Source organism: Cherax quadricarinatus, chromosome 64, assembly GCF_038502225.1.
Source record: "Cherax quadricarinatus isolate ZL_2023a chromosome 64, ASM3850222v1, whole genome shotgun sequence".
Taxonomy (NCBI): Eukaryota; Metazoa; Arthropoda; class Malacostraca; order Decapoda; family Parastacidae; genus Cherax; species Cherax quadricarinatus.
The window spans coordinates 12102053-12129782 of record NC_091355.1 but is presented as its reverse complement, the minus strand read 5'-3'; the positions used below and the strand labels follow the sequence as shown (position 1 = coordinate 12129782).

General features: G+C 39.0%; 1 protein-coding gene across 9 annotated transcripts in view; it reads right to left on the bottom strand.

Annotated features, from left to right (window-relative positions):
- LOC128700028 (nuclease EXOG, mitochondrial) overlaps positions 1–23159 on the bottom strand; it is a 39090-nt gene extending 15931 nt beyond the window's left edge. The window contains exons 1-4 of one of the 9 annotated variants that reach the window (XM_070098778.1): positions 22940–23159; positions 20929–21182; positions 20467–20618; positions 9193–9333 (exon numbers count right to left, since the gene is read on the bottom strand). In XM_070098778.1, the coding sequence (XP_069954879.1) occupies positions 9193–9333; positions 20467–20618; positions 20929–21109 (474 nt within the window). In that variant the 5' untranslated portion in view covers positions 21110–21182; positions 22940–23159. Of the gene's footprint in view, positions 1–9192; positions 9334–20466; positions 20619–20928; positions 21183–22280; positions 22300–22390; positions 22581–22640; positions 22772–22939 lie in introns of those variants that run through there. The other 8 variants (XM_070098770.1, XM_070098771.1, XM_070098776.1 and 5 more) reach the window with 8 other exon arrangements.
- Positions 23160–27730: the final 4571 nt, after the last annotated feature.

The window sequence follows — 27730 nt, the reverse complement described above, 5'->3', positions numbered from 1 at the left end:
TGTTTTTCATATTGGTGTTTTGTATTTATGGATTTGAGAATGCTGGGTGTTAGCCAGGGACTGTTCAGTCTCTTAGCTGTCATCTGTTTAGTTTTTTTAGGGCAGTGCTTATTATAGAGGTATTGGGTCTTTTTTAGAAAATTATTAATACATTCGTCAATATCTGTATAGATTTCTAGCTCAGTGTGCCAGTCAATGTTTGCTACTGCTGTTGTGAAGTTATTAATGGCTGCCTCATTGTGAAGTCTGAAGGTGACTTTAGTAGTGTCTTGGGGTAGTTTACCAAGAGTTGTTATGAGGAAAGTAGGGTAGTGGTCTGTGGTATTATCTGTAATTATGCCTGATTTTAAAGGGGATATGGTGTTGGTCCAGATGTGGTCAAGTAGGGAAACACTAGTCTCTGTAACTCTTGTAGGTTTTGTTACTGTTGGTAGCAACATACAGTTACTCATTGTGTTTGTGAATTCAGTAACGTGTGGGTCCTGGTCTTGCAGGAGATTTATATTGAAGTCACCTGAGAGTAGTAAGTGATCTTTGTTCATGCGTGCATCAGTTATCATACTTCCTAGGTTTTGACTAAATTGGCTAATGTTTGACTGTGGAACTCTGTAGATGTTTATCAATGTGAGAGGTTTTTGTAGGTATTTGGATTTGAATTTAGCTATTATATATTCCCCATGTTCATCCCTTGTGCAAGTATTAGTGATACATTCTAGTTGGTCTGAGTAGTATATGGCTGTGCCACCCCCTTGTTGGTCTGGCCTACAGTTGTGTATGGCTGTGTAACCAGGAATGGCATAGACATCTGTACTATCAGGCTTTAGCCAGGTTTCAGTTAGTGTAATGATGGACATATTGGCATGTAAGGAATTTAGTAATGCTATGAGGTCATCGTAATGCTTGCTTAAAGATCTGATATTGTAGTTAAAGATAGTTATGTTGTTATTGGCACTGAGAAGTGCCTTTGATTGTTCTGCAGTGTAGTAATTACAGTAACTGTTTGGTTCATTTAAGTCATTATATAAGAGGTTGGTATCAGGATCAATGCTTGTAATCATAAGATTTGTAGTGAATCTATAGTTAGAATTAAGTATAAAACAAAGTAAATAGTCTTAAGCTAAAAAATAGCACCTGAACTATTTAACAAATGTAAAATAATGAGCTAAGGTAGTTTTTTTTTTCTTTTTTTTTTTTTTAAGCTAAAATAAAGGAGACAATATAAAAGGGACTAATACAAATAAAGTGATGATCAAATAATGGAGCTTGGGAATATGATAGTAGGTAGTACTATAAAGGTAATTCTTTAAAGTTAGAATTATAGTATAAAATTATAATATAAAAGGGACTAATATAAGTTGTGGTGAACTATAAAGTGGTAATCAAATAAATGAGCTTTGGAATGTAATGGCAAAATTGTGAACTAATTCTACTTTAGCACCTGAGAATAGCACCTTGATTATTTTAACAATTGTGAATATATAAACTAGGGTAGTTATATAAGCTAAAATAAAGGAGAAAATATATGAGGGACTAAAATTAAGTAATGGTAAACAAAGTTGAATGGACAGATGGTCACTATGAAATAATATTGGTTTAGGAGTAAGATCTGATTTGTAATATTAAATAATTGAGCAGTTTATTGCACAATAAAAAGTAAAAAAAATGAGGTAGTTGGTACTAGCTAGCAAAAGATAGTTTTGGTACTTGCAAAAAAGTAATTGGAATATATACTAATTGCATACACAATGAAAAGTGACTAAAAAACAAGTAGTGATAAACAAAATTAAATGGACAGGTAAGAATAATGAATATTATTAATTTGGAGTAAGATTTGACTTGTAATTTAAAATTATGAACAATTAATAGCAGTAAGAAAGAAGTATAGAGTATTGGAGGTAGTTGGCATTAGCTAGTGATGAAAAATAATAAAAATAATAATGCACAATATAATAGTAACGTACACTATATGCACCACACGTATATATGTATTAAGGGCACTTATCTAATCTGTTACAGAAATGTCAACTTTTCTAAGGAAGGTAGAGAAATCATGTTCGTTTGAGATGGTATATTGTTGTCCTGTTGATGTTTTCCTTACTAGTATTTTCCCATCTCGCGTGAAACACTGATGTATTTTGTTTTCCTGTTTAAGTTTTCTCAGCCTGAACAGAAGGTTTTGACGTTTTTTTGTTAGACACTCATTTATGTACACTCCATTTTTCATTGTAATTGCTGATTTAATTAGGTCCTTTCTTTTATCGTATGAATGAAGTCGGATCATTATACTGTGTTTACTTCCTGGTTTTCCTAACAAACGTGTTTCTTTGATTTCATTGTTTTGCACGATGACTTGTACGTGGTTCTGTATTATCCTGATAGCAGTTTCTTTGCACTGTGCTTGTGTTATGTCACTAGGAATGTGTGGACTGTTAATTATAACTGCATCAGACAACTTATCTTGTTCAGTTTTGTCGTCTTGGAAATCAAGATATTCATTTAGTCGAGTGTGCATGTTCTGATTCCAGTCCTTGATTGCTTCTTCAACCTTCATATTTATTGTTGTTAGTTGCTCAGTTTGACTGGCTATAGCTGCTTTTAGAGTATTTTCTGTGTCAACACTTCCCGATGTAATCTTCTCTTCAAGGTTTTGGATCTTGTTCTCGAGGTTGGTTATCTTGGATTCTCGTCGCTCGAGTGTTGCTTTGATATCTTTGATTTCATTTTCTAGAGCAACGATGTAGTCCTTGATATTGTCAGGAATAATCATACCTGAGTTATCATGGGTGAATCCTTTGAAGGGAGTGGAGTTGGAGGGAGAGTCAGCCATGTTTGTTGTTGTTGTTGTTGTTGTTGTTCCCTGGGTGGCGGTGGTGAGGGGGGTATGATAATCTATGTAACTGTATTTGTGTATACCTGAATAAACTTACATACGAAAGGAATAATTTTCTACAGTTACCCCCAGTAACACATTTTCTCTTATGTTAGATTAGAGAAAATGTTATTCTTGGCGTCACTTGTACAAGTTATCTGGCTACCACATCCCATATTTATGTTTATTTATTCTATTGTAGGGTGTATTTATCATCTTTTTATGTTATGTATCGTGTTTATTATATAATTTTGAAAAAAAATATCATGGCTGGATTAATGAAAATGATTATATTAACGTAATATACAACATTTAATGAGACTCGGTGATTATTATTATTATCATTTCTAATATGGCGTCACTTGTGCAAGTCGTCTGCTACCACATCTCATATTTATGTTTATTTATTCTATTGTGGGGTGTATTTATCATCTTTTTATGTTATGTATCGTGTTTATTATATAATTTTGAAAAAAATATCATAGATGGATTAATGAAAATGTGTATTTAACGTAATATATGACATTTAAATGAGACTCTATGACCGCGGGTTCAATCCCGGCTGGGGGTATGGTGTACCTGCATGCCAGCACAATATGTAAGTTTATTTAAGTACAGGTATACATAAGTATAATTATCAGAGTATATATAAAATATGAAATAACTTTTAAAAACATTCAAAATTTTGGAGTTTCCAGACAAAATGGAGAGACTTAGTGCTTACTGAGCTCACAAAGAATGTAAACAAACAGGGTGGGGCACGGTGACCGTATTAGAAAGTCAGGTGGGGGGAGCCGTATAGCGAGTTTTGGTCATAATTTGAAATGACCGTATTAGCGGAACGCCATAAAGCGGGGCCCTGCTGTGTTAATGTTGCAGTTTAAAAACTGTAGTGTAAAGCACCCTTCTGGCAAGACAGTGATGGAGTGAATGATGGTGAAAGTTTTTCTTTTTCGGGCCACCCTGCCTTGGTGGGAATCGGCCAGTGTGATAATAAAATAAAAATAATATACAGTGGACCCCCGGTTAACGATATTTTTTCACTCCAGAAGTATGTTCAGGTGCCAGTACTGACCGAATTTGTTCCCATAAGAAATATTGTGAAGTAGATTAGTCCATTTCAGACCCCCAAACATACACGTACAAACGCACTTACATAAATACACTTACATAATTGGTTGCATTCGGAGGTAATCGTTATGCGGGGGTCCACTGTATATATATATATATACGTATATATATATATATATATATATATATATATATATATATATATATATATAAAGTTTTTCTTCTTCTCTTTTTTAGTAAATGTATATAGGAGAAGGGGTTACTAGCCCATTGCTCCCGGGATTTTAGTCGCCTCATACGACACGCATGGCTTACGGAGGAAAGATTCTTTTCCACTTCCCCATGGACAATAGAAGAAATAAAAAAGAACAAGAGCTATTTAGAAAAAGGAGAAAAACCTAGATGTATGTATATATATATATGCATGTGCGTGTCTGTGAAGTGTGACCAAAGTGTAAGTAGGAGTAGCAAGATATCCCTGTTATCTAGCGTGTTTATGAGACAGAAAAAGAAACCAGCAATCCTACCATCATGCAAAACAGTTACAGGTTTTTGTTTCACAGTCATCTGGCAGGACGGTAGTACTTCCCTGGGTGGTTGCTGTCTACCAACCTGGAGTGAATGATGATGAAAGTTTTTCTTTTTCGGGCCACCCTGCCTTGGTGGGAATTGGCCAGTGTGATAATAAAAAAAAAAAAAATATATATATATATTATATATGCAAAAGGAGAGCAGATGATAGAGTGGGAGAGGCACTGTCAAGAAATTTTAATGAAAATAAGAAAAAATTTTGGAGTGAGTTAAACAAGTTAAGAAAGCCTAGGGAAAGTATGGATTTGTCAGTTAAAAACAGAGTAGGGGAGTAATAGATGGGGAGAGGGAGGTATTGGGTAGACGGCGAGAATATTTGGAGGAACTTTTAAATGTTGAGGAAGAAAGGGAGGTGGTAATTAAATGCACTGGTCAGGGAGGTATACCGTCTTTTAGGAGTGAAGAAGAGCAGAATGTAAGTGTGGGGGAGGTACATGAGGCATTACGTAGAATGAAAGGGGGTAAAGCAGCTGGAACTGATGGGATCATGACAGAAATGTTAAAAGCAGGGGGGGATATAGTGTTGGAGTGGTTGGTACTTTTGTTTAATAAATGTATGAAAGAGGGGAAGGTACCTAGGGATTGGCGGAGAGCATGTATAGTTCCTTTATATAAAGGGAAAGGGGATAAAAGAGATTGTAAAAATTATAGAGGAATAAGTTTATTGAGTATACCAGGAAAAGTGTATGGTAGGGCTATAATTGAAAGAATTAGAGGTAAGACAGAATGTAGGATTGCGGATGAGCAAGGAGGTTTCAGAGTGGGTAGGGGATGTGTAGATCAAGTGTTTACATTGAAGCATATATGTGAACAGTATTTAGATAAAGGTAGGGAAGTTTTTATTGCATTTATGGATTTAGAAAAGGCATATGATAGAGTGGATAGGGGAGCAATGTGGCAGATGTTGCAAGTATATGGAATAGGTGGTAAGTTACTAAATGCTGTAAAGAGTTTTTATGAGGATAGTGAGGCTCAGGTTAGGGTGTATAGAAGAGAGGGAGACTACTTCCTGGTAAAAGTAGGTCTTAGACAGGGATGTGTAATGTCACCATGGTTGTTTAATATATTTATAGATGGGGTTGTAAAAGAAGTAAATGCTAGGGTGTTCGGGAGAGGGGTGGGATTAAATTATGGGGAATCAAATTCAAAATGGGAATTAACACAGTTACTTTTTGCTGATGATACTGTGCTTATGGGAGATTCTAAAGAAAAATTGCAAAGCTTAGTGGATGAGTTTGGGAATGTGTGCAAAGGTAGAAAGTTGAAAGTGAACATAGAAAAGAGTAAGGTGATGAGGGTATCAAATGATTTAGATAAAGAAAAATTGGATATCAAATTGGGGAGGAGGAGTATGGAAGAAGTAAATGTTTTCAGATACTTGGGAGTTGAGGTGTCGGCGGATGGATTTATGAAGGATGAGGTTAATCATAGAATTGATGAGGGAAAAAAGGTGAGTGGTGCATTGAGGTATATGTGGAGTCAAAAAATGTTATCTATGGAGGCAAAGAAGGGAATGTATGAAAGTATAGTAGTACCAACACTCTTATATGGGTGTGAAGCTTGGGTGGTAAATGCAGCAGCGAGGAGACGGTTGGAGGCAGTGGAGATGTCCTGTCTAAGGGCAATGTGTGGTGTAAATATTATGCAGAAAATTCGGAGTGTGGAAATTAGGAAAAGGTGTGGAGTTAATAAAAGTATTAGTCAGAGGGCAGAAGAGGGGTTGTTGAGGTGGTTTGGTCATTTAGAGAGAATGGATCAAAGTAGAATGACATGGAAAGCATATAAATCTATAGGGGAAGGAAGGCGAGGTAGGGGTCGTCCTCGAAAGGGTTGGAGAGAGGGGGTAAAGGAGGTTTTGTGGGCAAGGGGCTTGGATTTCCAGCAAGCGTGCGTGAGCGTGTTAGATAGGAGTGAATGGAGACGAATGGTACTTGGGACCTGACGATCTGTTGGAGTGTGAGCAGGGTAATATTTAGTGAAGGGATTCAGGGAAACCGGTTATTTTCATATAGTCGGACTTGAGTCCTGGAAATGGGAAGTACAATGCCTGCACTTTAAAGGAGGGGTTTGGGATATTGGCAGTTTGGAGGGATATGTTGTGTATCTTTATACGTATATGCTTCTAAACTGTTGTATTCTGAGCACCTCTGCAAAAACAGTGATTATGTGTGAGTGTGGTGAAAGTGTTGAATGATGAAAGCATTTTCTTTTTGGGGATTTTCTTTCTTTTTTGGGTCACCCTGCCTTGGTGGGAGACGGCCAACTTGTTGAAAAAAAAAATATATATATATATATATATATTTTTTTCAACAAGTTGGCCGTCTCCCACCGAGGCAGGGTGACCCAAAAAAGAAAGAAAATCCCCAAAAAGAAAATGCTTTCATCATCATTCAACACTTTCACCACACTCACACATAATCACACATAATCCACTAACCTTTGCAATTTTTCTTTAGAATCTCCCATAAGCACAGTATCATCAGCAAAAAGTAACTGTGTTAATTCCCATTTTGAATTTGATTCCCCATAATTTAATCCCACCCCTCTCCCGAACACCCTAACATTTACTTCTTTTACAACCCCATCTATAAATATATTAAACAACCATGGTGACATTACACATCCCTGTCTAAGACCTACTTTTACCTGAGCCTCACTATCCTCATAAAAACTCTTTACAGCATTTAGTAACTTACCACCTATTCCATATACTTGCAACATCAGCCACATTGCTCCCCTATCCACTCTATCATATGCATTTTCTAAATCCATAAATGCAATAAAAACTTCCCTACCTTTATCTAAATACTGTTCACATATATGCTTCAATGTAAACACTTGATCTACACATCCCCTACCCACTCTGAAACCTCCTTGCTCATCCGCAATCCTACATTCTGTCTTACCTCTAATTCTTTCAATTATAACCCTACCATACACTTTTCCTGGTATACTCAATAAACTTATTCCTCTATAATTTTTACAATCTCTTTTGTCCCCTTTCCCTTTATATAAAGGGACTTTACATGCTCTCCGCCAATCCCTAGGTACCTTCCCCTCTTTCATACATTTATTAAACAAAAGTACCAACCACTCCAACACTATATCCCCCCCTGCTTTTAACATTTCTGTCATGATTCCATCAGTTCCAGCTGCTTTACCCCCTTTCATTCTACGTAATGCCTCACGTACCTCCCCCATACTTACATTCTGCTCCTCTTCACTCCTAAAAGATGGTATACCTCCCTGACCAGTGCATGAAATTACCACCAACTTGTTGAAAAAAAAAATATATATATATATATATATATATATATATATATATATATATATATATATAAAAAAAAAAAAAATATATATATATATATATATATATATATATACACAGAGCAGCTTTGTAAGAGCTTAGTGTATTGGATAATAAATAATCAGTTAGATCTCTTTAATTGGGGAACTTATACTGTTAAAAATTCTTGGATTGCCCACATGTGAGAGAATGGGTCTGTGTGGTCAGTGTGCACCACATAAAAAAAATCCTGGAGCACGCAGTGCATAATGAGAAAAAAAAAACTCCGACCGTTTTTTTTAATTAAAATGCCGACTTTGTGGTCTATTTTCGTATAGTATTTGTGGTTGTATTCTCGTTTTCTTGGTCTCATTTGATAGAATGGAAACTATATTATAGAAATGGAGGTAATTTTGATTAATTTTACTATAAAAAGAACCTGAAAATGGAGCACAAAGTACAGGAAATGTTTGATTTTTGCCGATGTTCAAAAGTGAACAAATGATGTCATTGTCCAATAAATGTCCAACTAGCCATTCTAATACGCAGTCATGAATGGGTTGATGTAATTTTTACAATTATTACAGTATTGCAGTAGTCTGCATAACAGTAAATCTTCTATTTTTTGTTTGAATAAAATTTCAAAATAAAAAGCAAGAGTAATATCACAGGGACCTGGAGACATGACTGATGAACAAAGAAAATGTTATTTTAGAGCCAGGAATGTCTGCATTGTTCATTCTGGACCTTATTTTGAAATTGTCGTATTTTTTAATTTTCGTGAAATTGGCCAAATTGCAAATTTCTGACAATGTTATTGGGTAGTTGAAATCGGTAAATGGGCAGTTTCTTGTACTCAATCGATAGAAAAAATCGAGTTCTGAAGAAATAGTTATGAGTTTGGTTGACTGGAATAACGGAATTAGCCGAAAATAGGGCTCAAAGTGGGCGAAATTGCCGATTTTTAAATATCGCCGAAGTCGCTAACTTCGCGAGAGCGTAATTCCGTCAGTTTTCCACCAAATTTCGTTTTTTTGGTGTCTTTACAATCGGGAAAAGAATCTCTATCATTTCATAAGAAAAAATAATTTTTTTTTTTTTTCGAATATTTTGCGACACCAGAAGCAACTTCAGGATTTGGCCCTTCGACAGTCAAAGGGTTAACAAGGGAAGATTAGGGTAAATTATTAATACACCTTGTACCACCAAAACATATTAGATGGAAAGATGTGAAGCTGTGCTGAGGCAACTACTACTCTCATGCTAATTGTGTGTGTGAGAGAGAGAGAGAGAGAGAGAGAGAAATACAGACAGAGAGAAAGAGAAATGCAGACAGACAGAGAATAAACCATCCATTCTAATGATGTAAACATACCTGCAACATCTTATTATTGCCTGCAGGAGACATGTGCCCTCGACTCCAGCCAGAGTCTTTATAATCACTGTTCTGGGCTGAAAATTTCTTTGGTATGTGGGGATCCATCTTAAACCTTGCCACTTGTCTGCTGGCTGTACCCTGGAATGTGATTCGTTCATAAGAATCAATATTTAGTGAATGGAATTTATGCAATGCTTGACTAACTCATTGTGACTATAATTATATTAAAATAAAAAAGTTTTATAATCTCTCTTATGAAGTACTTTTCATTCTCTCTCACATAAAGTAAGAATTTGGAAAAAATGTACCCAACAGAAAATCAATATTGGTACATTGTATAAGGTACAACAGGGGTCTCAAATATGTGCCACAAGGGCACAATGTTACCCTCAATAGTAGATTCTTACTGAAAAAATTGTGTGGGGAAAATCATGATACAAGAAAAAATCACTTTACCACAGTGTCTTAAATTTAAAAAAATGTCCTATCACTCATTCCTAGAAATTTGACAGAATCTATTGTTGCTGGAGCTGGAATTAAAAGTCCTGTGAAGTGACTTATGGCAACTATGGGGACCTACCATAATTCTGTTAGTAAAAGCTCTGCTTAACATGGATAGTGATGTGTATTTTTGTAAGTTCTTTTCTAAGTGTATTTTTGGGGTCTGAAACGGACTAATCTAATTTACATTATTCCTTATAGGAACAAATTCATTCGGTATCGGCACTCAAACAGGCCTCTGGAACGAATTAAGTTTGTAACTCAAGCTACCACTGTATTACTTAAGCATTCACCCATAGAACCTGAATGTGGAATTGTGTCTGACTGTCTACTGCTAGTAATAGTGATTCAGTAATGGACTGTCAGCTATGTCTACACCTCAAAAGTTTTGGGAACCTGAGCATTCTAGATTATACAGAAGCACTCTCTTTAAAAATTGCTTCTGTCATGCACTGAATTCATGAACATTTATATACTATTTACAAATACTGCATAACAGTACAGCACTTGTAAATATACAGACATTTTCAAGAATGCACATACATTCATAAGACTTTAACCCTTTCAGGGTCCGTCCCATAAATCTACGGCTTTACGTTCAGGGTCCAAACCGTAGATCTACGTCATGAGCTCAGCTCACTCTGATAAACTGTGAGTGGTAAATTTGGGCCTAGATATGAGAGAATACATCTATGTGGTATGTGTGCACCACATAAAACAAATCCTGCAGCACACTGTGTATAATGAGAGAAAAAAAACTGAGACCATGATTTTCGATTAAAACAGCGACTTTGCAGTGTTTTTTCGTATGTTTTTTATAGTTGTATTTGTGATTTCTTGGTCTCATTTGATAGAATGGAAGACATATTACAGAAATAGAGATAATTTTGATTGGTATTAGCACTAGAAATGGCTTGAAACTGAGCTCAAAGTGGCGGAAATGTTAAATTTTTGCCGATGTTCAAGAGTAAACAAACGACCTCACACGTCTAATACACGCCAGCTGGTGGGTCTAATATACATTCACAAATGTGGTGATGATATTTATACAATTACTACAATATTGCATAACAGTAAATCTTCTATTTTTTGGTGTGAATAAAAATTCATTATGTGAATAAAAAATCAAAACGGAATTTATTTGTAAAGCCTCAAAACGTAACTAATGAACAGAGTTAATGTTAGTTTAGTGCCAGGAATACCTACATTGTTTATTCTGGACCCTATTTTGAAATTGGAATATTTTGAACTTTGTGTTAAATTGGCCAAATTACCGATTTCCGGTCACTTTATTTTGTAGTTGAAACAGTTGACTTGGCGATTTCTTGTGCTCAATCGATAGAATAGAAGTAATACTAGTGAAATAGCTAAGAATTTGGTCGACTGGAATAATGTAATTGGCCTAAAATGGGAGTCAAAGTCGGCAAAATCACCGATTCGTAAATATCGCTGATACATCGAAATTCACGAGAGCATAATTTCGTCAGTTTTCCATCAAATTTCGTACTTTTTGTTTTATTACATTCACAAAAAGATTCTCTACCATTTCATAAGAAAAAATAACATTTTTTTTTTTTTTAAATTCTTGGACACTGGGGCACCACTTCAGATTTTGGCCTTGGACCCTGAAAGGGTTAAGAACTGAGGAGCACTGCAGTAGGTCTGTGGACTTGGCAAGGCAAGTCCTACTCCCACTCAAGTATCTGTCTAACCTATTTTCAGATTTATGTAGTAGTAATAAAGGTATAATTACACCTCAAAAGAATAAAGTAGCTTAGCCTAGGTCCACCCTCCTCCATCACACATCCCTCAGTCTGTGACTCAGATGTACTGCAGTAGTGACCATCTTCTCAGCGTATTATTATATTCAAGGTGAAGTACTAAATCAATAAGACTCATACAGTGCCTGGGAAATATGAGGTAATCAGGTTTGATATATGGAGAGGATAGTTCCATTTCCTTGGACTGTGAGTTGCTCATTAGCATCAGGGAACCCCTCCTGAAGGATCCAAAGTCTTGTAAGATTTTTATATGAAGTTCATATTTGTCTGGCACAAGGGATATAATACTAAGCAATTTCTTTGAACATTTGTACCAACAAGTATGTGCTGTTAATTTATTAATATGTACACATTTTAAACTTTTAGTTCAAACATTTACAAGTGTAGTTGCTAGCCCAAATCCTGCAGTCATTTGACAACCACAATGTGGACAAACATTTAGCACATTTAACTGTGGGACCTTGTTCACTCCATGGAGTGAACAAAGTCCCAAGACTGAAACTTATTCATTATAAAATGTCCTCTTTATTTGCTCATGTGTTTACTACAGACACTCATCTGCTACAGACACAGCTATCATTCCTAATGATAAAAAGTTTTAATAATGTACTAATAATAAATGCTTTGTGGAAGTACTACCTCTTGAAATGCCTTATTCATTATTGTACATTAACCATGACACCCAAGAGGATTACTATGACACCAGAAATCATTAGAAAGAAAACTGTGACAATCATTAGAAAGAAAACTGTGACAACACTAAGAAAACATCTCAGGATATGGAGTCTCACTTGTAGTTATTGAGGTTAAGAGCCACCCATACTTACCTTAGCCAGTGACTGACTTCTGCCCAAGCACTTTTAACCCTTTCAGGGTCGCCAGGCCCTCTCAGAGACTTCTTCTCAGGGTCGCCCAAATTTAAAAAAAGGAAAAAAAAAGAAAAAAAAAATATGATTCTTTTCCCGATCATAATGACACCAAAAGTATGAAATTTGATGGAAAACTTACGAAATTATGCTCTCACGAAGTTAGCGGTCTCGACGATGTTTACGCATCAGCGATTTTGCCCACTTTGAGCCCTATTTTCGGCAAATTCCAGTGTACTAGTCGACAAAAATCATAACTATTTCGCTAGAACTCCATTTTTTCTATCGAATGAGTACAAGAATTTAGCAATTTTGCCAATTTCACACAAATTTCAAAAGATGCCAATTTCTGAATAGGGTCCAGAATAAACAAGAAAGACATTCCTGGCACTAAAATAACATTTCCTCTGTTCATTAGTCATGTCCCCACACCCCTCTTACATTCTTTTGCTTTCCACTTCGAATTTTTATTCTCACAAAAAATAGAAGATTTACTGTTATGCAGACTACTGCATTAGTGTAGAAATGGTATAAATAATATCAACACACTTGTAAAAGAATATTAGACTCACCAGTTGACTTTTGAACTTTGGTAAAAATCAAACATTTCTGCTAAATTGAGCTCAATTTCAAGGTACTTTTCATTGTAAAACCAGTCAAAATCATCTCAACTTCTGTAATATGTCTTCCATTATATAAAATGAGACCAGGAAAACTAGAATACAACAATAAATACCATACGAAAATACAGTGCTAAGTCGCTGTTTTAATCCAAAAACACGGTCAAAGTTTTTTTTCTCATTACGCACTGTTTGCTGCAGGATTTTTTTTTATACTGCACACACAGACCACATAGACCCATTCTTTCATATGTAGGCCTATCAGCTTTCTCTCACTAGATTTGAGGGTGCTAGAATTTAGGCGAACTAGTACGTCAAAAACCCTGGTGCGTAAGCCGTACTAGTATGGCCGAAACCCTGAAAGGGTTAAAATCCCTAACACCGGTGAAATATAGGGCATACTTTCTTACACCTGCCCCCTGTTAGTTGACTGTTGTTGGTTGCATCTTGGGGAGAAGATTGAAGAATCCCTAATGGAAATAAAATAGTCTCCAGTGATGCACCAACTTTATTGGGTTATCCTGGGTGGCTAGCCCTCCAGGTTAAAAATAATAATAAAAAAAAAAAAATCTTACTGCATTAAGAAGCTCAATGCTCAGTCAACAAAATACGTCTTGCCACAATCCTCAACTGAACAACATGGCTGTCAGACTGTAGCAAAGCTATTACTGTACAGTGGTACCTTGGCTTATGAGTTTAATTTATTCCGACCTCATCTTCAATAACAATGATGATCTGATACGAAATGTCACCATATCAAAAACAATATACTCAGATCACAACATAATTGAGGTTCAGACATGTATGCGCAGAGCCCCAGACCGACATAATGAGATTAGTCACGAGGGAGCATTCACCAAATTCAACTTCAGTAACAAAAACATAAAGTGGGACCAAGTAAACCAAATCCTAACTGATATAAGCTGGTAAGATATACTAAGCAACACAGACCCCAACTTATGCATAGAACAGATTAACTCGGTGGCACTCGATGTATGCACAAGGCTTATTCCTCTAAGAAAAAGGAGGAGTAGATGTAAAATAGAAAGGGACAGGCGCTCCCTTTACAGGCGACGGAAAAGAATAACAGAGCGGCTAAAAGAGGTCAATATATCTGAAAGGCGTAGGGAGACACTGGTCAGAGAAATAGCAAGCATCGAACTTAAGCTAAAGGAATCTTATAGGAGTCAGGAATCGTGGGAAGAACTAAAAGCCATAAATGAAATCAAAAGAAACCCAAAGTATTTCTTCTATGCCAAATCAAAGTCGAGAACAACGTCCAGTATTGGGCCCCTACTTAACCCTTTGACTGTTTACGACGTATAAATACGTCTTACGAGCCAATGTTTCTGACGTATTTATACACAAATTCTAGCGGCTTCAAATCAAGTGGGAAAGGCTTGGTAGGCCTACATGAGAGAGAATGGGTCTCAGTGGTCGGTGTGCACCCTGTGAAAAAAATCTGGGACCCAGCGGTGCATTGTGGGAATGCCATCTTGTTAGTCCATTTTCACCATGCCTCTCGGTAAGAAATTCCTCACTCCTCGGCGGATTGGAGGTCTTTTGCTCCAAAGTAATAGCTATAACAGCGATGAAAATGTCAGTGACAGTGAATTCCAGGGTTTTGAAGTGAGTGTTACTGGAAAAAGTGCCCAGGATAACGTAATTATTGATGAAAACCCAGATGACCCACAACCTTCCACCTCTGGTGCTGGGCCGGCTTGTTCACGTTCACGTTTGCCTGTACCAGGACGAAAGAGGAAACTATTTGGTCTTGTACAACACCCAGATTTTAGCAGTGAATGTGATAGTGATAGTGATTTCAATGTCATTGAAAGCAGTTCTAGTGACAGTGAGGGTGAATATTCCCCAGTGAAGCGGCAGTATGTACGACGTAGCATGCGGTCTGGTAGAGTTTCATATGTTGTTCCAAGGGGAAGGAGAAACTCTGGGAGCACATCCTATGGCCCTACACCACGACCTGATAGTGAAGATGACGGTATTGTAACGATGGGTATGAACGATGTGAGTGAGGGAGCAGGCAGTGGTGGTGATAGTGAGGGTGGCACTGCCCATGTGGCACCATCAGCGGGCCACGCTACTACCCACGCTGCTGACTCTGCACAACAACCAGCCTCACCCGACCCCACACTCCAACAACCTGCACAACCACAACCACGGTACAATATCCAGACCCCACCAGCAGACCGCATCTGGGATTGGCAGGATGGTGACGAGTTTGTTCCCAGTCCCCATGACTTTGATGAAACACAAAGTGGAATAAAGCCATCATGTCCACTTTGGAACAATGCCAGTGAACTGGACTGCTTTGAGTTATTCTTCGATGAACCCCTGATGGACATCATTGTCAGGGAAACAAACACATACTGTGATTACACCATGGCAAATACAATTCTCTCACCAAAATCACGGCTACACAAGTGGAAGGAGACAACTGTGGGAGAGATGTACCTGTTTTTTGCCACAATAATGCTTATGCCGCATGTGTATAAGCACACTGTCACCACATACTGGGCAACATTATAGGTGTCGATCGTTTCCTGATACTGTTACGTATGTTACACTTTTCAGACAAAACCAGGCCTGACAGAAGCGACAGGTTATATAAGATAAGAAATGTGTTTATGTACCTGAAACAAAAGTGCTGCATGTATTTTTATCCCTTCAGGAAGCTTGTTATTGATGAGTCCTTGATTTTATTCAAAGGAAGACTCTAATTCAAGCAATATATACCAAGCAAGAGGAAACGCTTTGGTATAAAGCTATTCGTACTGTGTGATTGCAGAAGTGGTCTAGTTTTGGATATTATTGTGTACACTGGCAGTAATACTTCGAGAGATACCATGAAGTTATTGGGTATCTCTGGTGATGTGGTTCGAACAATGATGGAACCATATCTTGGTAAGGGGCATATGTTATTTACTGATAACTGGTACACAAGCCCGTTACTCAGTGATTTCTTGTGAGTGAACTTGACAGACGTGTGTGGCACAGTGCGTCGTAATAGTAAACATGCCAAGGTTTGATGCTGGCACTCGCAGAGGTGAGGTGCAAGCCTTTGCTGCCAATGACATTATGGCATTTCGGTGGCATGACAAACGTGATGTCACATTGTTGACATCAGTTCACCGAAACGAAATGGTACACAGTGGCAGGCACAACAGAGAGACCAATGAACCCATTCTAAAGCCTGCAGCTGTCATGGACTACAACCTCAATATGCACTTAGTGGACAAATGTGACATGCAGATTGGGTTTGCAGACTGTGTATGCAAGAGTTATAAGTGGTATATAAAACTTTTTTTCCATCTTGTTGATATCTCTATGCTAAATGCTTATAACATATACAAGTTGAAGACCAACAAAACACCAAAATATGGTGAATTTTGCTTGTCAGTAATCAGACAAATAATTGCAAAGTACCAAGGAGCAACACCTGCAATAGACCAGCGCCCACGAAATTACCAACACACGTCATCTCGTTTCAGGCCTGGTGATCACTACCCCATGCAACTGCCTCCTACTACTGCCAAGAAAAATGCTCAGAAGAGGTGTTATGTATGTACACATACCACAAAACGCCCACAAACACGCAGAGACACTCGTTTTATGTGTGAGGAGTGTCAAGTGCCCCTCTGCATATACCCATGTTTCAAAGAGTTCCACAAGCTGCAGCAGTTCTAGGAACGTGTTTAGTGACTGTACATATGTATATATATTATGGAACAATAGTAATAAACATTGTTTTGTATTGTTTGTTTGTGTAAACAAAGTGTATACACAAACTAATAGTGATAAAGTTTGTTCTGTTATTGTGTTGTAAATAATGAGTGTATATTTGAACAATGCACCTTACATTGGTCTCACAGGCCACATAAGTTACCTGGAACAGAAAAATATTGAAAAATGCAAGAAACCTTTGAATTAGAGTAAATAAAAGAATACCGGGTGGGCGGCAGTCGCTGCTGTTGCTGTACGCACGTCACTTTCTGCCTCCATATCTCGGTAAGTACTGATGGCAAAAAAATTTTTTTAGGCTTAAAACATTCAGAAAAATATTCCTAACATTTTCATAAGAAAATTTTTTTTCGTTTTTTTTTTTTCGAATATTTGGCGACATAGAATGACAGTTTCAGAGAGGGGCCTGAAACAGTCAAAGGGTTAAACAAGATGGGTCCTACACAGATGACAGCAAGGAAATGAGTGAGCTACTCAAGTTCCAATATGACTCAGTTTTTAGCAAGCCGCTAACCAGACGGAGAGTCGAAGATCAAAATGAATTTTTTATGAGAGAGCCACAGAATTTGGTTAACACAAGCCTATCTGATGTTATCCTGACGCCAAATGACTTCGAACAGGCGATAAATGACATGCCCATGCACTCTGCCCCAGGGCCAGACTCATGGAACTCTGTGTTCATCAAGAACTGCAAGAAGCCCCTATCACGAGCTTTTACCATCCTATGGAGAGGGAGCATGGACACGGGGGTCGTCCCACAGTTACTAAAAACAACAGACATAGCCCCACTCCACAAAGGGGGCAGTAAAGCAACAGCAAAGAACTACAGACCAATAGCACTAACATCCCATATCATAAAAATCTTTGAAAGGGTCCTAAGAAGCAAGATCACCACCCATCTAGAAACCCATCAATTACACAACCCTGGGCAACATGGGTTTAGAACAGGTCGCTCCTGTCTGTCTCGACTATTGGATCACTACGACAAGGTCCTAGATGCACTAGAAGACAAAAAGAATGCAGATGTAATATATACAGACTTTGCAAAAGCCTTCGACAAGTGTGACCATGGCGTAATAGCGCACAAAATGCGTGTTAAAGGAATAACGGGAAAAGTCGGTTGATGGATCTATAATTTCCTCACTAACAGAACACAGAGAGTAGTAGTCAACAGAGTAAAGTCTGAGGCAGCTACGGTGAAAAGCTCTGTTCCACAAGGCACAGTACTTGCTCCCATCTTGTTCCTCATCCTCATATCTGACATAGACAAGGATGTCAGCCACAGCACCGTGTCTTCCTTTGCAGATGACACCCGAATCTGCATGACAGTGTCTTCCATTGCAGACACTGCAAGGCTCCAGGCGGACATCAACCAAATCTTTCAGTGGGCTGCAGAAAACAATATGAAGTTTAACGATGAGAAATTTCAATTACTCAGATATGGCAAACACGAGGAAATTAAATCTTCATCAGAGTACAAAACAAATTCTAGCCACAAAATAGAGCGAAACACCAACGTCAAAGACCTGGGAGTGATCATGTCGGAGGATCTCACCTTCAAGGACCATAACATTGTATCAATCGCATCTGCTAGAAAAATGACAGGATGGATAATGAGAACCTTCAAAACTAGGGATGCCAAGCCCATGATGACACTCTTCAGGTCACTTGTTCTATCTAGGCTGGAATATTGCTGCACATTAACAGCACCTTTCAAGGCAGGTGAAATTGCTGACCTAGAAAATGTACAGAGAACCTTCACGGCGTGCATAACGGAGATAAAACACCTCAATTACTGGGAGCGCTTGAGGTTCCTGAACCTGTATTCCCTGGAATGCAGGCAGGAGAGATACATGATTATATACACCTGGAAAATCCAAGAGGGACTAGTACCGAACTTGCACACGAAAATCACTCACTACGAAAGCAAAAGACTTGGCAGACGATACAACATCCCCCCAATGAAAAGCAGGGGTGTCACTAGCACGTTAAGAGACCATACAATAAGTGTCAGGGGCCCGAGACTGTTCAACTGCCTCCCAGCATACATAAGGGGGATTACCAACAGACCCCTGGCAGTCTTCAAGTTGGCACTGGACAAGCACCTAAAGTCGGTTCCTGACCAGCCAGGCTGTGGCTCGTACGTTGGTTTGCATGCAGCCAACAGTAACAGCCTGGTTGATCAGGCTCTGATCCACCAGGAGGCCTGGTCACAGACCAGGCCGCGGGGGCGTTGACCCCCGGAACTCTCTCCAGGTAAACTCCAGACTAAGCTCGTAACTCAATCTGCTCGTATATCAAATCAATTTTCCTCATCAAAATTAGATGAAATGACATTAATCAATTCCAGCCCCCCAAAAAAACACCCAAATTTTTTTGTTATGAGTTTTTAAATAAGAAAATGTATTTATAAATAAGAAATATTGCATAAAGACATAAAACATAATAAAAGAGAATGTAAAGAAATAAATTGGTTTTATAAAGTGTATTTACCTTGGAGATCAGACAGCTTGGGCTAACAGAAGATGCTGGCAGAGGTGGAGGATAGAAAAAATAAGCAGAGGAGATTGGAGGAGTTCGTTTCGTTTTGTGCTTTTTCGGTTGCATTCGTTCATCATAAACACTATCACTTAATCGCTTAACTTACTTGCTACACTCTTAATGCTACACTTGATCGCTGAACTTAACTGCTAAAAATTCTGAGGCATTCTGAGCCTGGTTGATCAGGCCCTGATCCACCATGTGGCCTGCTCACAGACCGGGCTGTGGGGGCATTGACCCCCGGAACTCTTTCCACATATACTCCAGGTATCACGATGGTTAGAATAAAGAAATTTGGTAAAATAACTGCACAAAAAGTACAAAACGCATGCACAACACAAGAGAGATGCTTCCACGGCGAGGTAACCACATGCACTGAACAAGTGAGATGCGGGATGCTGGGTGGATGTTGTGGTGTTTGATGCGCCAACTAGTGGCAGCATATCTGAGGCTCACACGTAACTCAGATTTTGGCTTGCAACTCAAAGCAAAAAATCAACCAAGCGACAGCTCGTAACTCGGAAAACTCATAAGTTGAGGCACTTATAAGTCAAGGTACCACTGTACTTGAAAAATGGGAGGAGGGAGAGGCTAACTGTGTGTGGATTATTCTTATATTCATGGGGAAGAGCTAAACTCAAAGGGTTCATACAGCATCTGAGGAATAGAAGGTAATAGGTGTGATCAGAGTAATGGGAGGGTAGCTTCAATTCCTAAGATCAAGAATCATCTCTTGAAGGGCAACATGTGGAATGTGACCCTATTGTTTCTATGTTATTCACCTTGTATCATATATTTCTACTGTTGGAGCCAATTTTTAAGAGCATAACTTATGTGTCTTGTGGGGAAATACTGTACTTTCCTTCTTACCATTCACTTAATATGATCAATATACACTATTGGCTGCATTTAAAAATATTGTACTGCATTGGCATTTATCCATCTTTCATAATTTTTTTATTAATACATCAGCTATTTCCCACCAAGGCAGGGTGACCCAAAAAAGAAGAAACACGTTCATCATCACTCACTTCATCACTGTCTTGCCAGAGGCACACCTACATTCCAGTTCAAAAACTGCAACATATATCCACCCCTCTTTAGAGCACAGGCACCCTATTTCATACCTCCAGGACTCAGCCCAGCTACCCGGTTTCTCTGAATCCCTTCATAAATGTTACACTGCTCACACTCCAACATCACCTTAAGAGATTCTTGAGTGAGGTGTTCTGCTACCCACACAGGTATTTTGTTAGTGCAGTCATACTCAAGTACATGATTCTTAAGTTTCCTCTTAATGCGTCCACCAATGGGCCAACCGAATCTTAGGATTTGTTCAACTCTAGTGTTCTCCTCTGAAACAATTTATAAAATCATCATGATTCTTTATAATGGCTGTGCCACAAAAACTTAAATTTTATTTCTGAGTTTTCGTTTGATGAAATGAAGTTGTTAGATTTAATAAGTACTCTGACCGAAAAGGTTGGTTTAATGCAAAAAAAGCACACGCACAAGAAAATATCACTATAGTTATTAATTAAGGGTTAGTTGTATTTTTGGCAAAAGATTCATTAATTTATTTTTCAACAAATGGTCTGGAACTAAAAATCCTCTTTATATACTGCTAATTCGTAATGTTAATGAATAAATTAAACAGTTAAATACCTGGATAATGACTAAACCCTTCAGAAGAACGAATTTTAATCGGTGCTTTTGACAAGTCGGCAAAATGTGGATCATCTTTGGTAGAGGTCTCAGAACTGCTGTAGCTCAGCTTTGAAAAAGTGATCCATCCCATCGTGGACAGACATCCAGCAACTACACCACCAACAAAAGGTAGTTTCATCGTTGTGAGGTTTTTTAATCCAATTGAAACCTGAGTTGTTCTGTACTGCTGGAGGCAACCTGGATGGCAAAATCTGGAATTTATGACGATGATATGTTTGTGTTCATACAAGAAATTATTTAAATTATTATCTAATACGGTTTGATGTAATCAGTCTATCACCCCTGGTGCAAGATAATCAGTCTCTTAGTCTTAAGGTGATGGACTGATTACATCGAACTGCTTATCTACTTCGTCTACTACTATCACCATGACTGACATCTCCAGGAGTATGTTTCATCTCTGTATTCAACTGATGAAGCCTAAAGTGCAGGCAAATGTCCCATTAATGAAGATTCCTAGTCTTGTAAGTAAGTTTATTCAGGTATACACAAATACAGTTACATAGATTATTATACATAGAAGCATATATGTAGAGAACCTAGGATATCCCAAAAAAGTCAGACAGAGTGACTTATTTCCATTGGGGTCCTTGCACATATCTTATTCATCAACTCGTTGTTATTGTATACCATTTAAGTACGTATGATCTTTTTGAATTTATTTAGTAAACTGTTCATGGTCAAAATAAAAAAAAATTACTTAGAGAAATAGCCAAATAATACGAAAAATTATAGATTAATAACATATTTGACCTTGAGGAAAGGGCAGAAAAAATAGTAACTCAAAAGGGCTATTAACACATCATTCGAGAAGACAAACAGTGTGGTTTATTTCTACTGGGGTTCTTTTATCCTCTACCCCAGAAATATATCAACAACAATCAGGTAATAACCAGGTAGCTATTTACTACTAATTGAACTGGGGCAGCTGGTGCAAGGAGTCTTGCTTACATGTTTTATCTTTTCCAGGATTGTACCCGGGTCTTCTGGTTGTGAGCTGAAGGCACTACAACTGCAGTAGTAGTTATGCAGTGCATTTCAGGCAAATTTAAGATTAAACTCACAATAAATTAGTTACAAATGCACTGCATGATTACAGACTTTTCTTGTAGCAACAACAGAAAAATATTCAACACAAAACTTTGGTAATGCCATGGACAAATAAACTAAACTACTTTACTAGGGACATGTAGAATGGTATAACCTGAGCAAGTTTGTTTATTTTTGTACCATTTCACATCTTTTGGATAATTATAATTGTTTTACATAATAACACAAGTGTTAATTACCTAGGATAACCCCAAAATTAGTCAAGCTGTAACGTATTTCCAGTGAGGTTCCATTGTAATGCCTTAACTATTATAATTTTAACTCTGGCAAGAGAGAGAAAATAAGGTACCTCAATAACCCTCCCTATGACTCTTGTTGATGGCTAGCTCAGTCGACAGAGCATGAGATTATTGGTAGAGCATGGAGTCTTGGGTTCAAGCCCCACGTTGGGTGGAATAATTATGGTGTCTCGTTGCTCGACTGGAAGATCACTCTCCTCGCATACTGAATGTCCATGGTTCAATCCCCAGCATGAGTGGAAACGGTGGGCATGTTTCCTTACACCTGCTGCCCCTGTTCACCTAGCAGTAAGAAGGTACCTGGGTGTTAGTCGACTGGTGTGGGTGGAATCCTGCGGGACAAGATTGAAGGACCACAGTGGAATTAAGACAGACAGTCCTCCTGGGTGGCTAACATTCCGGGTTAAAAATGCGAACAAATCTTATCTAAAGATAAATCTGAAGTGTACCTTCTCTGAAGCACCTTTGTTCCATCACAACCATTGTAAAAATTTAATCATATATGTTAACTACTTAGGTAGAAATAAGTTACCCTCATTTTATTTAAATATCCTAGGTTAAATTCCATATAATTTACAAAAATACAAAATGACACTTACTTCCTGTTGTTCTTGGGGTTTACAGGGCCACCACAACATACGCCGTATTATATTGTTTTGGGAGGATTACCAGGGTCACTGACAACTAACGCCGTATTGAGTCCTGCCTCGCGATGTCCAGAGAAAAAAATCCTTGTCCAGTTCAGAGACGATATTACGCCGTTTTGAGTCCTGTCTCGATGTCCTGGAAAGAATCCTTGTTCAGTAAACGGAGGGATGATATTACGCCATACCGGTGGCCTGGTGGCTAAAGCTCCCGCTTCACACACGGAGGGCCCGGGTTCGATTCCCGGCGGGTGGAAACATTTCGACACGTTTCCTTACACCTGTTGTCCTGTTCACCTAGCAGCAAATAGGTACCTGGGTGTTAGTCGACTGGTGTGGGTCGCATCCTGGGGGACAAGATTAAGGACCCCAATGGAAATAAGTTAGACAGTCCTCGATGACGCACTGACTTTCTTGGGTTATCCTGGGTGGCTAACCCTCCGGGGTTAAAAATCCGAACAAAATCTTATCTTATCTTATCTTATCTCCCGGTGTCTTGGGGAGAATCCTTGTCTAGTTTAGGTCGATGATAGTATGCCGTATGAGTCCTGTTGCCTGCGAAACTAGGACAAATATATTTCCCAAAACTGGGAAGGAATTGGAAACAAGGTTTCCTACGTAAAGAGAAATGGGAACAACTGTTAGCAATAAAGCCGGGTGGATCCTTTTTTGGGTTATCCTAGGTTCTCTACACATATGCTGCTATGTATGATAATTCTATGTAACTGTATTGTGTATACCTGAATAAATTTACTTACTTACTTACTTACTTACTTACTTACCCCAACAGAGCTAGATGGCACACCACCTGTCCACAATCCTAGCTGGCACAACTTTTGCCCCCAACTTCCCAGTACTAACACTAGCTCCCCACCCTCGTCAGACCCCTGTGACCCTTTGGCGATACACACATCAACTCCAGCCTTATCTCAGTCCTTGAATTCAATCGCAGCAAATACAAGGTTGCGAAGATTAGGGAAGGATCATAGACACGAAGATTAGGGAAGAATATAGACACGGTGAACAGAGGCTACATACCTCAAAGAGAAAGATACGTGGGTGACGATAGTGCCTGGTATATCACCAGAGGCTCACATCAAACGAATAACCTCCGCAATGCTCGTCTGGCAAATACAAATAATACAAATAATTGTATAGGGATACTTTGTCAGTGATAGTATTATACGGAAAATTTCTGATATTGTTACATAGAGTATTTTTAGGTGATTTGATTACTAAACTATTTCTGCAGGTATTTCTTCAGAAAATGTTATATAGTCGTATATGGAGTTCTTCAGATATAGTTTGTCAAATACAAGCACTTCCTTACTAATAAAGTGAAAGTGATTCAGAATAATCTTAGACTGAGGTAGGTATATAGCGTAGTATATAGAAGAAAAAACATAGTGAAGTATTTAGAAGAAGATACATGACGTAGTATATAGAAGTAGGTACATGACGTAGTATATAGAAGTAGGTACATGACGTAGTATATAGAAGTAGGTACATGACGTAGTATATAGAAGTAGGTACATGACGTAGTATATAGAAGTAGGTACATGACGTAGTATATAGAAGTAGGTACATGACGTAGTATATAGAAGTAGGTACATGACGTAGTATATAGAAGTAGGTACATGACGTAGTATATAGAAGTAGGTACATGACGTAGTATATAGAAGTAGGTACATGACGTAGTATATAGAAGTAGGTACATGACGTAGTATATAGAAGTAGGTACATGACGTAGTATATAGAAGTAGGTACATGACGTAGTATATAGAAGTAGGTACATGACGTAGTATATAGAAGTAGGCACATGACGTAGTATATAGAAGTAGGCACATGACGTAGTATATAGAAGTAGGCACATGACGTAGTATCATGTGGGAGTTCGAATACGTGGATAGGGTAAAGTAATACTCACGTAGGCTGGTAGTACGTATAATTACGGATAATGTGGGTAGCGCCCAAACAGCCGGCCTGCCTCTCTGCTCTCTCTCGTAAGACTGACTGGCGTTCACTTCCACAGTCTGGCTTACTGACTGGCTTAATTGCAAAACCCGGGTCAACCCCTCGGAGATTGAATCAATTAGCACACGAACTAAGCCAGGAAGCTTGAAAAAACGGCTGCAACAGGCTTGCAGGCTGGAGGTGGAGGTTGTGAGGGGAGCGAGTAGCTGGTGGGTGAGACGGTTCACCTTTGACCCTGCCGGCTACTCACAAACAGTCTTCTAACGTCTTGAATTACCCGTAAAAACTTAAATCCACGCTCCACACCGGTGCCACCATTTATCATGTGGGAGTTCGAACACGTGGATAGGGTAAAGTAATACTCATGTAGGCTGGTAGTACGTATAATTACGGATAATGTGGGGAGCGCCCAAACAGCCGTAACCTTGTCTCCTTGCTCACTCTCGTAACACTGACTGGCCGCCCACAGTACCCATATGTGAGGGGGTCTTTGAATACTGCTGTGGTCAGCACAATATGAATACAGACAGTGACTCAGGCAGAGACGGTTGGTAGTGAGTCATCTACTGGTACACTGGTTACTGGTAACTGGTTACTGCTGTGGCTGACATCCTTATCCGACATAGACAAGGATGTCAGCCACAGCACCGTGTCTTCCTTTGCAGATGACACCCGAATCTGCATGACAGTGTCTTCCATTGCAGACACTGCAAGGCTCCAGGCGGACATCAACCAAATCTTTCAGTGGGCTGCAGAAAACAATATGAAGTTCAACGATGAGAAATTTCAATTACTCAGATATGGTAAACATGAGGAAATTAAATCTTCATCAGAGTACAAAACAAATTCTGGCCACAAAATAGAGCGAAACACCAACGTCAAAGACCTGGGAGTGATTATGTCGGAGGATCTCACCTTCAAGGACCATAACATTGTATCAATCGCATCTGCTAGAAAAATGACAGGATGGATAATGAGAACCTTCAAAACTAGGGAGGCCAAGCCCATGATGACACTCTTCAGGTCACTTGTTCTATCTAGGCTGGAATATTGCTGCACTCTAACAGCACCTTTCAAGGCAGGTGAAATTGCCGACCTAGAAAATGTACAGAGAACTTTCACGGCGCGCATAACGGAGATAAAACACCTCAATTACTGGGAGCGCTTGAGGTTTCTAAACCTGTATTCCCTGGAACGCAGGAGGGAGAGATACATGATTATATACACCTGGAAAATCCTAGAGGGACTAGTACCGAACTTGCACACGAAAATCACTCACTACGAAAGCAAAAGACTTGGCAGACGATGCACCATCCCCCCAATGAAAAGCAGGGGTGTCACTAGCACGTTAAGAGACCATACAATAAGTGTCAGGGGCCCGAGACTGTTCAACTGCCTCCCAGCACACATAAGGGGGATTACCAACAGACCCCTGGCAGTCTTCAAGCTGGCACTGGACAAGCACCTAAAGTCAGTTCCTGATCAGCCGGGCTGTGGCTCGTACGTTGGCTTGCGTGCAGCCAGCAGCAACAGCCTGGTTGATCAGGCGCTGATCCACCAGGAGGCCTGGTCACAGACCGGGCCGCGGGGGCGTTGACCCCCGAAACTCTCTCCAGGTAAACTCCAGGTAAACTACTACTGAGAGTAGTATATAGAAGTAGGTACATAACGTAGTATATAGAAGTAGCTATATAACAGAGTATCCAGAAGTAGTTACGTAGCGTGATAAAGATAGCACAAAAAAGTAAAAATATTGAAAATACATTCACTGAAGACGAGACACACAGACAATTCTGTAACTACAAATAATACAAATAGCGGGACTTGCGGGGATTGAACCCATGGCAGGCGAGTCCTAAAACTTGCAGACCAGTGTGCTAACAACCGATTCGTGCCAGCCTAACAAGACTCTTCAAACCAGGTGTATATCTATACATCACAGACAGGTTAGCATGGGCCCCCGACTGGACCACAAATGCGGGTTTTTACAGACGAATCCCACACTAACTGTGATGTACTTGTTACGATTTCGCGAATCATGGTTACAAGAAAGGTACTCGTAGATAATCACACACGGATAATTAGACACACATACGAATAAGAAATACTCCAAAATGAATGAATGCCTAAATACATAAAACAACTAAAATAAATTTAACAGGTCAAATAAACAATGTTAACTCTGTTAAAAAAAGAGAGGGATACAAGCGTACGTAAATTTAATACCATAAAATAGTTAATCCAGGATAAAACTCTGGCATTAGAGACTTACCTAAAACAATTTACAAATGGATTAATTGTGTTAGCCTCAATTATTCAGCAGAGACCCAAGCCAGCAGAGACTTACACTCAGTGTCGAGAGTTAGGTGTTTGTGTTGTTGTGTGTGTGTGTGTAGTCACCTACTTGTGGTTGCAGGGTGTGTGCCTGTATCTGTGGGGGAGGGGGGTATACTCACCTATCTGTATGTGTGTATTAAGATAAGATTTCTTCGGATTTTTTAACCCCGGAAGGTTAGCCACCCAGGATAACCCAAGAAAGTCAGTGAGTCATCGAGGACTGTCTAACTTATTTCCTCAATCTTGTCCCCCAGGATGCGACCCACACCAGTCAACTAACACCCAGGTACCTATTTGCTGCTAGGTGAACAGGATAACAGATGTAAGGAAACGCGTCGAAATGTTTCCACTCGCCGGGAATCGAACCCGGGCCCCCTGTGTGTGAAGCGAGAGCTTTAGCCACCAGGCCACCGGGTCACAATGTACTGGGTGTTA